Source organism: Amphiura filiformis, chromosome 11 (genome assembly GCF_039555335.1).
Source record: "Amphiura filiformis chromosome 11, Afil_fr2py, whole genome shotgun sequence".
Lineage (NCBI taxonomy): Eukaryota > Metazoa > Echinodermata > Ophiuroidea > Amphilepidida > Amphiuridae > Amphiura > Amphiura filiformis.
In genome coordinates this window covers 65,279,914-65,293,608 of record NC_092638.1, presented here as the reverse complement: position 1 = coordinate 65,293,608, position 13,695 = coordinate 65,279,914, and the positions used below count along the sequence as shown (strand labels likewise).

Below are 13,695 nucleotides of genomic sequence, written 5' to 3'. Positions count from 1 at the left end.
TGTCAAATAATGAGTTGCAGATCTTATCAATTTGAATAGATATTTGTTTAAATAAAACGGAGCATATTCCGTTTGATGAGATTGTAGGTCAAAAGTGATAAAGTACCCAATGAACTGTAAAGTATATCTCATCAAAACGAATAGTGGTATATACTATCCTTTTTCCCATTGACGTTAGTGACAAACTAAAAACGAGTAAGTGCTTCGTTCCTTATAGGGCGCCCATGATCCGTTCCTTATTATATAGGGCGTCCAATGAATGCACGTATGTAATGTAATTCATATTTAATTATAATGTCATTAGCACAATTATAAATCACTGGCGGGAAGCCCACACTCGGTGTGGGCCTCGCTAGGCAATAAATTAGCTCATAAAAACAACAAAAAAGCAAATTCTTGACTATTTCAATCAATTACTTACAGTTTATGTTGCTCCCATTAATCTAAGCTTTCTTCTAGTATATGTTTAGATCAAAGTAAAAAAAACCCCTTTTGATCGACAAACAAACACACACAACATTTCCCTAATTAGAGTAAGATATATTACCTATATTCTCTACTACTTGGTTTTACTAATCTTGAAACTGAGTATCAAACATCTATACAATCTACTATTCATTACAATATTGCGCTGCTGAAATTTCATAGTACAATGTTTAATTACGGCTGCGATATTCATTTGACAGAGCTGTTTGGTTGCAACATTTAGTTGTGACATTTAGTTTTTAAGTTATTAACAGCAACCAAATTCATCTCTTGATTTTACAAATCTTGAATCTGAATATTAAATATCTATACAATCTTTATTTATTTTTCTGTTTACTTATTATTCATACACTCCTAGATAGTGAGAACCAATTAGAACAATCGTTAGTAAATTACTAGCCATGCATAAATGTTGTATAATTGCACGGGCGTGCACTCCGCGCAGTACGTGCAATGCTTTCGGACGCGTTCATGTTTCTTGCGGGTGGATGCATTTATATTAGCTTGGATTTTTCGACATTTTGTTATAAAAATATCAAAAATCACGGGATTTTTTCTCGTGTATGAAATAGGTTAATAAATGCGTATCACTTCTTTGTCAAGAAATTGTACAGAATAATGCACTGTACTGAGATGTTGATGCGTCTAATGCACTCCCCCTTCGGGGCTCGTGCATTTAGACGCATCAACACCTCAGTACGCGTGCATTATTTTGTACAATTTCATTCCCAACAAGTGATACTCATGTAATAACCTATAATTAATATCCACAAAGGTGATTATTTGTGAAAAATGAGGGCGCTTATTTAAGGTGTGATGGAGTGGGTCGCCTACGATTAGCTCGATCGAAATGACAAGAAAATTCTACTGTTTGCCAGTGCTAATCTAATGTTTTGCTTGGTGGTTTTTAACATTTTTAAAATATTAGACAGAGAATTACCGCAAAGATTGCTTTTTCAAATACAAAGGATAAATCAGATGAAAGTTTATAGCCTGCAGTTTGTTCGTTGATCATGTAGAATAAAACCAAGCCGTGAAAATATAACTCCAGGGCCTGGTCTTAATAAGGTGAAATATTTTGTTCATTCAATTATCATACTATATGGATTATCAAACCCTATGGCATAATTTCATTTACAACATGGTGTGTATTTTGCCGGGATATTTTGTTACGGTAGTTCTTATTGATTTTTCACAAAATGGGCCAGAGTAGCTTTACCTCATGACCCCCTCCATATCACCTTAAAACATTTTAATTATTCGGTAGCATTCAAGTAGATACCACAAGTATATGCAAAAATGGCTTTAAATAAATAGTGTCCTCAAAGTTCTTATTTAAAATGCATATTCCACCTGGACGAAAAAAATGTCTTTATTCACGACATTTATTAGTTGACCGTGTAACTTTTCAAGTGTTTGAAGAACAAACGTAATGACATTCCATAATGTCTGTAATGAATTTGAATTGTTCTCCAAGTAATGAGAATCACTCATTTCATTGGCAACCTACATAAAGTTGGCATATTCCTCAAATGCTTGAAGATACATGCGGGCTGCTTCGTAACAAAACGTATACTGTTCCTGTAATGAAACAAAAGGGAAAAGTAAGAAAACCAACAAAAAAACCAACAACAACAAGCATACAACAACAACAACAAAACAACAGCGAAAACAAAAACAAAAAAAGTTTTTCCTTCGAATTTTAAATACACTGTACACATTGTATTTCAAATTCGAATGAGGCAACTAACAAAATAAGCGAAGACTTTTAGTCTTTAATTATGTCCTTGTTTGTTCGCCTCATTACATGACAAAGCTTCCAGGCTAATCCAAGTCCACAGCAGAGGATCGTCAGTCAAATTCGGAATTTGACACATATTAAACCTAAGCGTAATACATTGCGTTTTTCACAATTATTGAGATGCTTAACGCATGCAAGCTCTTGCCTATTGAATTTTGGTATCTACAATACGAATTACAAAATCCGTCACAAACACGATTATTTTCATGCAATACGAAAAAACAACAACAATTAGCTGTACTTTTATCAGTTTATTACATTACGCTCATTTCCTCCGATTAACTTTATAAATTTTTTTCTTGGGTTGACACTATTGTAACGCTTTCAAGAGTCGATAATTATATTTCGAGATAAATTAAAATGTAAAAAATAGCTATGTAGCACCTTCAAATCGAATGTCAGGGAATTCAAATCATATTACAATCGCAGTTCTGCAGATAGTAGTTCTTGTGGATCGACAGGCGTTAAGGCCAATTAGTAGTGAAACGAGTTATCCCATTGCACCTGTTGACCTTGAAGTGCATTATATGAATTTCAAAGTGTATTATATGATTATATGAGAAAGGTTTTTAACACAAGTCTCTACATACATAAATGACAGCCAGTAAAAAATTTTCACTGACCATCCAGGATTTGAACCTGGGATCTTTGGATAACCGACTTATCTAATTATATGACCTTATAAGATGAGAACAATTAGTGGTATTAAAGTTATAAGCTAAACTGTGAAAAAAACCATGAATATGACAATACGTGAGTTACTTGTCAGCATAAAGCACTTCACGGTTTATAGTAATCCACTATTCGGCATTATGCAAATATAATACGGTATGACCATCTTACCATAGATTTGATCATTTCATGTCGACAGACTTTGAGTCTCTTCACAGCTCTAAACACATCTACTTCTTGTTTCTCTTTGATCTGATCAATGATTGACATGACAGCACAAAATAAACCACAGCGGCTCACTCCATCACTGTATGAGGGAAAACAAAATGTGGAAGAACATTCAAATTTGTAGTTCCTACTATCATTTTGCTAACCTTAATTGTTAAAAGGAACAAAATCGTTAAATCCACTAATTACCTTCAATATCAGGAAATCTGCACGACTCAATTAATCTCAAGGTTAATCATTTAGAGTGAACAGCAAACTTTCTTAGATAATAACTAGTTTGTGACACAAATCTGTCGGAATTTTGATTTTGAGATATATAGCCAAAGAAAGGAAGTACTTCCCTTTGTTTAATCCTATCGATTTCGAAAATCTTTAACTGCTCAAATCTTTTGAATGGTTGTCCAAATTTAACGGGGTTTTCTGTAAGAAACTGAAAATTGAATATGCCCGACCTCAGACTGAATTTGCATGATCACATTACATATTGCGCAAGTTTTACACGTTAATCTATGCATTTTACTAGGGAGGTACTAAGGACAATTTACATTAGTTATGTGGAATCTTTTTTGTTCTTATCTTTATCGTCATTTGCATACCTATCAACTACAACAACCCGATTGTTATCGGTGTCTCGTCGATGTACATCAACACGATTTAATAGACGTACGAAGGAAGAAGCTGAAGAAGGAAGGTCAGATTTCGTTGACCAATCTGTGTACTGTACAAGTCGAACTGTTATTACTTCAGTCTAAGAAAGAAAACCACACATCATATCATAGTTCAGTGTTAAGTCATTACAAAGAATTTTCTACCTTATTATCTACCTCTATCTTGTACTGAATGTCCAGCTTGTTGATTTATTTATGAAGTATTATCAAAATAAGCTAAATGTATTTTGTGTCATTTAGTTTTTAAGCAACTTGTAGGCATTTATTCAAAATCATGTGCAAATATGTTGACATGCTTCAAACCTTCAAATTCTGTGCCATAAATTGGAATATTGTTTGCAACACTTAGATTACATTCAAGATTCCCTTTATATCATACGAGTATAAATACATACCGGATTGTCTGACATGTAGAAGCGCAGTTTTCTCTCAATTGTGTTTTCATTGTTCTCGATATCCAAGGATTCAACAACATATTGACCGCATACCACAGAGCCTTCTTGTGGAAAATATGTTCCATACGTCTGCAACGATATCATACATTTATCAATAATCGATCTCGTAAGCTCATGATATTTGTTACAACTAAATGTATTGCTTAATGTTCAATGCATTGTATTGGCTAGTACAAAAGAACAAGAGCAAATTATGAGTTCGAGTCAAACGCCTAACCTACTGATAAAAAGTCCATTTTCACCATTTTGAAGAAAAAAAAAGGCGATTGAAGATTTGGTAGCTATGACTTATACATGTAGAGTTATGAATATTCGCTTTCTGTACTGAGAGAAAATATAATTCTAATTATGTTGATACCAACATCTCATATTTGAGAAACAAATTAACACCTGGTATTTTCTGAGCACCTATGAACTATACTGTGTCAGCATATGCAGGATAGCAACATAGGACCAAATCAGAGGATCAAATTTATGTTGAGTCTTACAGTCCATAACGTAAAAATTAATAAAGCGAGTTTAGATGTACCTTACCGTACCTCCGCAAACATACCTTATTGTTATCATCTGGATGGTGAAGTGCAACAATGGTATGAAAATCGAAACTGTAAATCAGGCGCCAGAAATCTTCTACCGTATTCGACAGCGGAACTTGAGTTGTTAAATACATGTTTCTTTCTTCGTGTCCCTAATGAGATCAAATTGTAGAATTAGGAAATATGCATACTGCTTTTACGTAAACCCCACAAATAAAGAAAGTCCACACTTATGTAATCCGTTCTACACTAAAACCTGATCTTGTTCCCGAAATCGGAAAGCGTGGTCAAGCTTGTTTTGTCCAGGCATTTGGGATAGTCGGCAGGGGCCATCATGGGCAAGCAAGCTTGACCACGCTTAACAATAATTCGAAAGCGTGCATCGTTCTGATTTGCAACTTTTGAAAATGCACCAACTTTCATATACTGGTATCAATCTTTATCAATGTTGAGTGTTTGGGAGCAAATTTGGTACCATATTGGAGCTAACGCGATTCTACACACGAATTTATCAATCAAATTGTCATAACAAGATCAGGTGTTTATATAACACAAGATATAGCGCAGCAGTAGTAATATTCTGGGATGATTTTGTGCGAGCGACAAATTTCAAAATCACTGTTAGTAAGGAATTGGTCATCTTTTTTTCCCAAACTGGTCGACACATCTTTAAGCCATGACCAAAATGCAGAATTCCACTTGTCTGATTAATGATGAATCCGTAAGGGTCGTTCAGTAGACAGTCATGCAGAATAATAAGTAATATTGTCCATGAAGATCATTTTATGCTGATGGCTCTAATAAGAGCTAACGAATCGACCATCATACATAAAGTTCAAGTTTGGTTTTTATATTATAAACTTACATGGCAAAATGAGGCGTTAATGTAATCAATACTGCCTTCAACACCCGGAGTTGGCAACTTTGGTCTCATAGAGTCAGCTTTTAACAGAATTAAAGTAAATGAATATGGTAAAACGTACAAAATAGTGTATGACGATGCAGCCGTATGCAAATCAAGATTATGTGTTTATTTCTATAATTTTAAAATACTTTATATTACGGGTAATCCAAATAAGACTAAAGTGCAACAATCTTGAAGTAAACATCTCAAAAAAAGTAACTAACCCCCTTAAATAATGCCATAATTCAACAAGGGGCTGTATTACCAATTTGTAAAATGCGTTTGAAGCAGAATTTATTTCTGCGCATTTTGACACCTCATTTGATACGATAGCCCAGAAAACAAGAAAACACCGGTCAATTTAATGTAGTGAGGTCCAGATTTGAAAGTTGCCCTTACATACAATACAAAACACTCATATATCATTATACTGATTTCCTTCCATTATACTGAATACAAAATCAATACAATTTACTGTAACTTTCAAATCTTGGGGTACATTGGTTTAAATGTACGCTGTGACGTCAATATTTAGTCAATTGCTACAAATGAGGTGTCAAAATGTGCAGAAATAAATTCTGCTTCCAACGCATTTTACAGATTTGTAATACAATTGCCCGGTTTTTTTAATAACGGTCATTATTTAAGGGGGTTAGTTACTTTTTTGAGATGTTTAGTTGTAGCATGTTTTCACAGGTTTTGAATATCCAAAGTTTACTCCTTTACCTGAGCCGATTACTAATATAATATTGTAATTCAAACATTATCATTCCACTTACGTGGTAAACATGTGCTATATCTATTCTTGGTCAAATTTTCTTCCGTCTTTCCTTCAGCACATTTCCTCTCGGATAATGCTGGGTACATACTAACGAGAGACTGTAAGGCAAGAGGAAAGGATAATCAGTGGGTGTAAGAAATATGGTGAAAACAACATACTTATGGATTCAAGTAAAAGAGTAACTTGTGCTCAAAACAGCATGACTAAAATGTTTGGTTTTAGATGAATATTTATTTGGGATGTTGAATACCATGCCAAAAGCAAATAATAATAAGTGATTTATAATGCATAACATTTTCAAACGACAGGATAATTAGCATCCTTAAGGGGAGGCGATCTTTTGTGCGTAATTATAGAGAGCCAGGGGATTCACTCTATCATTGTAAAAAAATATTTGAAGAAATCAATGAGCCCTAGGAATACAAATTGTAGTGTAATTCACGCCAGACACAATTTATTTTAATGATAAAAATGATTTTTTGTAATCGATCAAAAACCAAACGTTTTATACCAATTTTGAATTTAGCCTGAATCCGCAAATATGGCACCTCTCGCCCTTTTTTAGGTCAAGACTGTTTTTACCATTATGCAGCGAACCAATGTTGAAGCTATTTCACATACATGTTTAAAACACTCTAGAGAAAGAATGAGACTATAAACTGCTGAAATCTTTTGTTGATTTCGAATGATAATGTCTTAACATCGTAAATTTTAAGGTCAAATTCTTAAAATCAAAACAAAACATTGCGACGAAGATATTCCCCGACTTATGCAATTTCATCATCGTATTAGTGTCTTTATTATTTGTTTGAGGCCTTTTCCAAACGTTCGTGCTATTTATGCATAAAACCGCCAATCTATCTTTACAAAATGCATCATTTTTATGTTAACAAAAGGCTAAAGATAGCATTATGAGATTTATCTTTTATTATTACCCTACTCTATTATTACCCTACTAATCTGCCTCCGTGGCCGAGTTCGTGACTGATAATCAATGACGTGTGGAATCGTTGGTTCGAGTCCCATCGAAACCTGTGGAAACTTTTTTTTCTGCAAAATTCATGATCGCATTGCGAAATGAGTAACTTGTCGGTAAATCGTGTATCGTATCCTTAACAGAAGTGTGGATTGTAAAAGATTATTTCTGAATGCAAATTTCTACCTGAAATTGACCACGAATGTGATTATCTTCACCGTTGATGGCACCTTCGACTGCTCTCCACGCATGCTCAACATCAGATGTTGGTATAGTTGTCTTTCCACAGAACAATGCTTCTAACAAAGCGTCATGGACAAAAATGTATTGTGCCTGAAAATGTAAGATAAAATCAACCTAAAGCTTAGGTCGAACCAGATGCGCATGCTCACTCAGTAGGTTGACGTGACTGTTTTTAAACGTGCTTGTCTGACATGGCTGATTGTGAAGAGCATTAGAATACATTATCCTCCCCTGCCCCAACCACCGCCAAATCTCAGTGCTACACTGTACCAGCTCCGCTACACGAATATATTTAATGACTATGCTATGAGTGGGACGTGTAAACCCCACGATTACGGACTTCTTCCACCTGGGGACAATTTATTATCTCTTGAAATAAATTCTGCCGGATAAAAATGGGATGGCAAAGAGTAAAGTGTCCTTAAAATGACAAAAAAGGGGACAAATGGTGGTGAAAATTTGGCTTTGCCCCCTACACCAAAATTCTGGCTACGCTACTAAAATGAAGTTACATAGTATGCCCAAGCAAAGGACTGTAATAGTATGGTTTACATAGAGATTCAGGTGCCACAAGCTACATAGTGTCACAAATATGAAACAATCAAGGTTTTGCAAGTTGGGTTTTGAAAAGATTTTATGTGTTCTGTAATTGATACTGCGAGAATCAACAGAGGGCGTTCTGAATGTAAACATGTGGCGTCACCGGTTACTTCATCTATACCAAGAAAGTATGATTACGACCTGAGGACAACAAAGCAAAGCTTTTATCGTATTTATATGTAAATCACCACTGTCTAAGTTTATTTACTTATTTAAGTAAAGTTTTAACTTTTCATACCACTATCTGTATCAACCCAGGTCGTCGCTGTCTCATGTCATGAACGAAGTTAAAAATATCAACTTTGCCCTCTGCCTTGGCCATTTTAAGCATGGTGTCCAATGTGATGAATGTTCCCGTCCGTCCAATACCGGCACTGGAAATGATTGATAAAGTATATGTTTATTCATATGTCATTGGGATTTATGTTTAGACACCTTTGATTTTGCTAGTTTACTACTGTTTATAAATATAGTACTGACCTGCAATGAATTACAATAGGTCCAGCGGTAGTAGAATTTTCAACATTGACATTGTCCAAAAATCCTAAAATTGGCTCTGCAAATTCTGGTACACTCATATCTGGCCAACCGGTGTAATGGAAGTGCTTGATAAATCGAACTTCATTGTTCGCTGCCTGTGGATTGGCGTATATGTCCGTCTACAGGAAAGATGGTGACATTCTGTTATATTCACAAATAACCAAACTTGACTAAAACATTAGCGACAATAGGGGTCAAGAGATGTGGGAGATTGCTATTATCAACTGAGGAGAAGTTGTATTATAATTTATCTCTAGGAGTCGCAGTGAAACTGACGCCATCAGTTTATGCGATGTCTTTGTTTTACAAGGTATCAGCAGCAATTCATCGCGAATGTTAAGGTTATCAATTATTTTAAACTGTTGCTATTTGGTAGTTCATAGCATCTGGCGAATGGTAGTGAGCTTTGGCAAAAATTGCATTGATCATTTCATGGCGAGTGTGAAGAAGAATTCAAATATCACAGATATAGTTTTGTAGGTCATGTGGTTATTGAGTTATGTTGTAAAGAGGGCTGAAACAACAGCACTTTTGTAAAACGTACATAACTCATTAACAACAATAGAAGTATTAAAGTATATGATTTGTAGAATGAACTATTGCAAAACATCAAAACGTTATTTTTCAATAATATATTGATTAAGATAATAAAAATCGACCAACTTTGACCAACAATACATTGTGTACCCTTAAGATAAGATTAGTTTCGACGGTACTATCATGTGTGCAAAATTGCCGTTATATTGTCAGCGGTTTTATTTAGATGGTCATAGTACTTTACAAATCGGCATAACTGCAGTAGTCAGTTCCATCTGGTCAGAATGACTATTTTTTCACCGGGGGGGTTGTGCCAGGGTTGTTGTTCATGTGGTAAATTTAGAATTAGATAAATGTTCCATGAAAGTAATACGCCCTACATCGAGCCACACCTCAGTTGAATTGTCCAAATTGTAATTGTCCAAATTGCAGGCAAATGTAACTTGACCTGCATTTCCCCCCTGTAATTTATATTTCCCTTCCCTTCTTTTTTGGTTTTGGTGGGGCGGTCTTAGAGGTGCCTGGCACCTGTTCGCTCCAGCCATTCACTGGACTTTTTAAAACAAATATTGTTTCTTTCATAATATTGTGTAATTTTTGATGTAACTTATGTGCAATATTATATTATTTTGTAATTCTGTGCCAGTGATAAAGTGTAATAAATTAATAAATAAATAAAATAAATGAATATGTAACTTGCAGCCAGTTTAGAAAAGATATAACAACATCAGATGAATTCGATAACTGGGAGTGTCCACACCCCGATTACCTTACATTGCAGGATGGCCTGCATTTATATTGTATATAAAAATGTAGGCTATAGCAATATTTTAGCTGATAATTTTAGGTTTAAAAAAATCTTACCTTAGCCAGTGTCAATTTACGCACAACATATAGTCCTTTGTCTTCTTCCTTGACATTTGTAACAGTGTAATCTCCAAATGAAATGGTTTTACCTTGATCTGGCCAGTATTTCTCACATTTAATCTGGAAAACCCACGAAATATTAAAAAGACAAAAGGCAATAGTTTAACTTCAATGGCATACAAAGATATCTTGGATATAGATATGTATAATCCGAAATCAATTCCTCTCTCCATTTTCAACCGTATCACCTTATTAATTTTCTTTGAAATGTTAGTCTCAGTTTATTTACTGTGTCACCTCATGAATTACTCGGTCCAGCGAAACAGTTATTCAAACAGAAAAACAAATTCCTACAAACTATTTTAATATTTTCTTGATTGTTTACAAGAAATACACTAACCTTTCCTACTTCAACTAGACGCGTTACCATGACGATCGTCTCAGTTCCCTCTTGCCATATCATTCGCCAGTGGTCTTTGACTGTTGCAGAATTAGGACCTGTTGAATAATTTAATTTATATTCGGTACATAAATAGAATAAGGCCTATGAAGAATTGATTGTATTTACTTCAATCTTTCAGCTGATGTTGTGAACACAAAAGAGGTTGAATGCAAACGTACCTTGTGAGGCTATGTATGCATTGTTCTTCTTATAGCCCTGTAAGGGGTAAAAACCAAATGTTTACAATTAAACGTTAGGCCTATACTGAGAGTATTCATGATGTCAATTGAATGTTTCAATGAGTTTTATTATTATAAGTAAAACTGTCAAGGTTTTGCTAAAATGAGCTCTGACTTCGAGGGTTCTGCAAGTAGACTGCCAAATGCCTACAGAATATCATTGTTGGTTTCAATGTGCTCAATTTTCCCTTATCTACTAAAGAGTGTGGCTCTGTAAAGAGCCCTTGTAGTAGGCACCCTTTTCCTACTGGAAATAGAGCGGCTCTGAAAAGAGCTGTTCAAGCAGGCTGCTCATTGTCCGATAAAAGAGTCGTTTACAGTAGGTGTCACTTTACTTGGTATGATTTTGCACAATTATGATCTGACAAACTTTGACCAAGTTGTTATGTTGCATTCAGCCGGTAATTTATTTCCTGTCACTATTACTTGAAATTGAATACTCGTAATAATAGCAATGTTTCTTTTTGGTTTTAATAATATTAAAGCTTACGTCGATATAGGAGGCATTGATGTAGTCTGAATGTTCATCGCCATCTTGGAGGTCTAAAACTACTCTGGAGTTGTCATCTAAAAACAATTCCCGTAAATAAATTAAAAAGCAAGTATAATCAATTATGTTAAACTATTATTGACGCAGTTCCACTAATAAAGGATTTAGGAAATAGTAAGATACCGTCACAATTGACTACATTTATGCACTCTTCTCCTTGTATGCTTTGTGGCTTGTGTAGCCAACACCGTATTGCGTACCATACTTATATCTTCTTTAAAAACGATATCGATTCAGTAAATTTGTGATAAAACGCTTCTATACACAACCATACCGAATCGTGGTACTTTGCAGCTTGACCCAAATTTGGCACTATCACTTTATTTGGCTTTCGCTCCATTGTTATTAAGGTTAACAGTACCCGGTCTCACTTTCATTTTCAATGTGATTATATTATGATGGGTGTTGTTATGTTTGGCGTCTTGTGGCCAACATCACTTACATGGTATAATATTCTTGTATCTGTTTTTAGTTGTATTTTCTGGTTTCTTTGCTGCAGTCCACGGGAACAGCTGTTGTTCAGGGTCGGGTAATGCCTATAGAGGTGTAGAGGTGTAATACCAAGTAGATTAAACAGCAGACAAACAGATTAACAAATGTACCGCAAATTACACTTTATAGAGTGGAAATCAAACAAGTGAATAATAATAATAATAATCATAATAATAAGAATAATAATAATAATAAGAATAATAAAAATAATAATAATAATAATAATAATAAGAATAAAAATACTACTACTACTACTACTACTACTACTACTACTACTACTACTACTACTACTACTACTACTACTACTACTACTACTAATAATAATAATAATAAAAAGAAAAACCACAAAGGTGGGAAAAGGTACGAAAAATAAGTGCTCACTGCAGATATTGCATAACATAGTTATTTTAACTAAGCCAAATGAAAACAAAAATCCCGCGCTAATACTAACATTTGGTATAATGTGTTCTAAGACTTTATCCCTATACACTTAATGAAGTACCGTGATGTTCTCAGTGTAAATACATCTATTTTTATATACCTTAAAATCCTTGCTAAGTCCATGATCAGGACCACCAGCCTTGTTCACTTCCACGTATTCCATCAGGTATTCTACTTTCACTGGTTGGTTGCGATTTGGTAATTGCGTATTCTCATATATTGGTTTCACAATAGCTCTTGGTTTAGGTGTTGGTCTTTCCAATGGCGTCTCGTTAGCGTCTGTATGTCCTATGTTAACAGCTGTGTCTTTCACATAACCAACATTTAAACTCGCTGGTCACGAGGTAAACAGAAATTATTAAGCAATCAGGGGTGAACAATAGTAATACATTTTAAGTGCAAATGTCCAAAAAGTTATATTAAAATTGACGTTATTTACTTTGATTTGAATCTTTCACATTTAAAAATAAAAAATAAAAAATGTAAAAACTTAGTAAATAGAATAATGTTGACTTACACACTTTGTCGTTTCTCTTTGGCTGAGAAAGCGATTCTGTAGTATTGTCTTGTGTCTTAGTTTTTGTCTCGGTAGTTCTAAAATATGCAAGATTAGAAAGGTTTGAAAACGTTTAAATGTCGGGTTATATAAAGGATATATAAAGGGTATAAAACGTTTTTATAACATTGTAAGACATTTGTTGAAAAGTTCTTGCAAACTTTTCTGACATAATGTTATTTTTTAAGTGCTGACAAAATATTCGGCAAAAAATGTTTGTATTTTGTATTATTTATTGTAATTATCAATCTATTTACTAATATTACATAACACTCTGCGATTCTACATTACATAATAATAGACGTCAGGACAGAGGGCGAAAGCGTGCAGATGGTAAACATAACCCAAGGTACGAGAGCTTAAAATGACGAAGTACCAAAACTCGTCTAACGCATTATACTGAAGCCTTTAGTCCAGAGAATATCTAGACGCCTTCTACAATGATAAGGTATCGTAACTTGAGAATCGTAACTTGACAGCCTGTCTCAAAAAAAGATTGTGCAAGTGAAAAGTGCTCTCTTTCATTTTCATGTACAGCCCTATTCCCAAGTAAAAGTTGCACAATTGTGATTTTACCCTTTCGTTGTTAACTATACATATCTCGAGATTAAAAAAACCCAAATTGAACAGAACAAACGGTATTTGAGAGCTAAGACTGTGCTCTTGACGTTGATGTAAGCA

At 34.5% G+C, this 13,695-nt stretch overlaps 1 protein-coding gene across 1 annotated transcript in view; it reads right to left on the bottom strand.

Annotated features, from left to right (window-relative positions):
* Positions 1–1,238: 1,238 nt before the first annotated feature.
* LOC140165157 (uncharacterized) overlaps positions 1,239–13,695 on the bottom strand; it is a 38,933-nt gene continuing 26,476 nt past the window's right edge. Inside the window, exons 14-30 of the mRNA XM_072188599.1 lie at positions 12,976–13,052; positions 12,559–12,791; positions 11,968–12,061; positions 11,466–11,542; positions 10,916–10,952; positions 10,695–10,792; positions 10,292–10,414; positions 8,831–9,009; positions 8,589–8,724; positions 7,694–7,840; positions 6,530–6,629; positions 5,712–5,788; positions 4,864–4,998; positions 4,251–4,379; positions 3,784–3,935; positions 3,131–3,266; positions 1,239–2,067 (exon numbers count right to left, since the gene is read on the bottom strand). Coding sequence (XP_072044700.1) covers positions 1,993–2,067; positions 3,131–3,266; positions 3,784–3,935; positions 4,251–4,379; positions 4,864–4,998; positions 5,712–5,788; positions 6,530–6,629; positions 7,694–7,840; positions 8,589–8,724; positions 8,831–9,009; positions 10,292–10,414; positions 10,695–10,792; positions 10,916–10,952; positions 11,466–11,542; positions 11,968–12,061; positions 12,559–12,791; positions 12,976–13,052 — 2,005 coding nt within the window. The 3' untranslated portion in view covers positions 1,239–1,992. The remainder of the gene's footprint in view (positions 2,068–3,130; positions 3,267–3,783; positions 3,936–4,250; positions 4,380–4,863; positions 4,999–5,711; positions 5,789–6,529; positions 6,630–7,693; positions 7,841–8,588; positions 8,725–8,830; positions 9,010–10,291; positions 10,415–10,694; positions 10,793–10,915; positions 10,953–11,465; positions 11,543–11,967; positions 12,062–12,558; positions 12,792–12,975; positions 13,053–13,695) is intronic.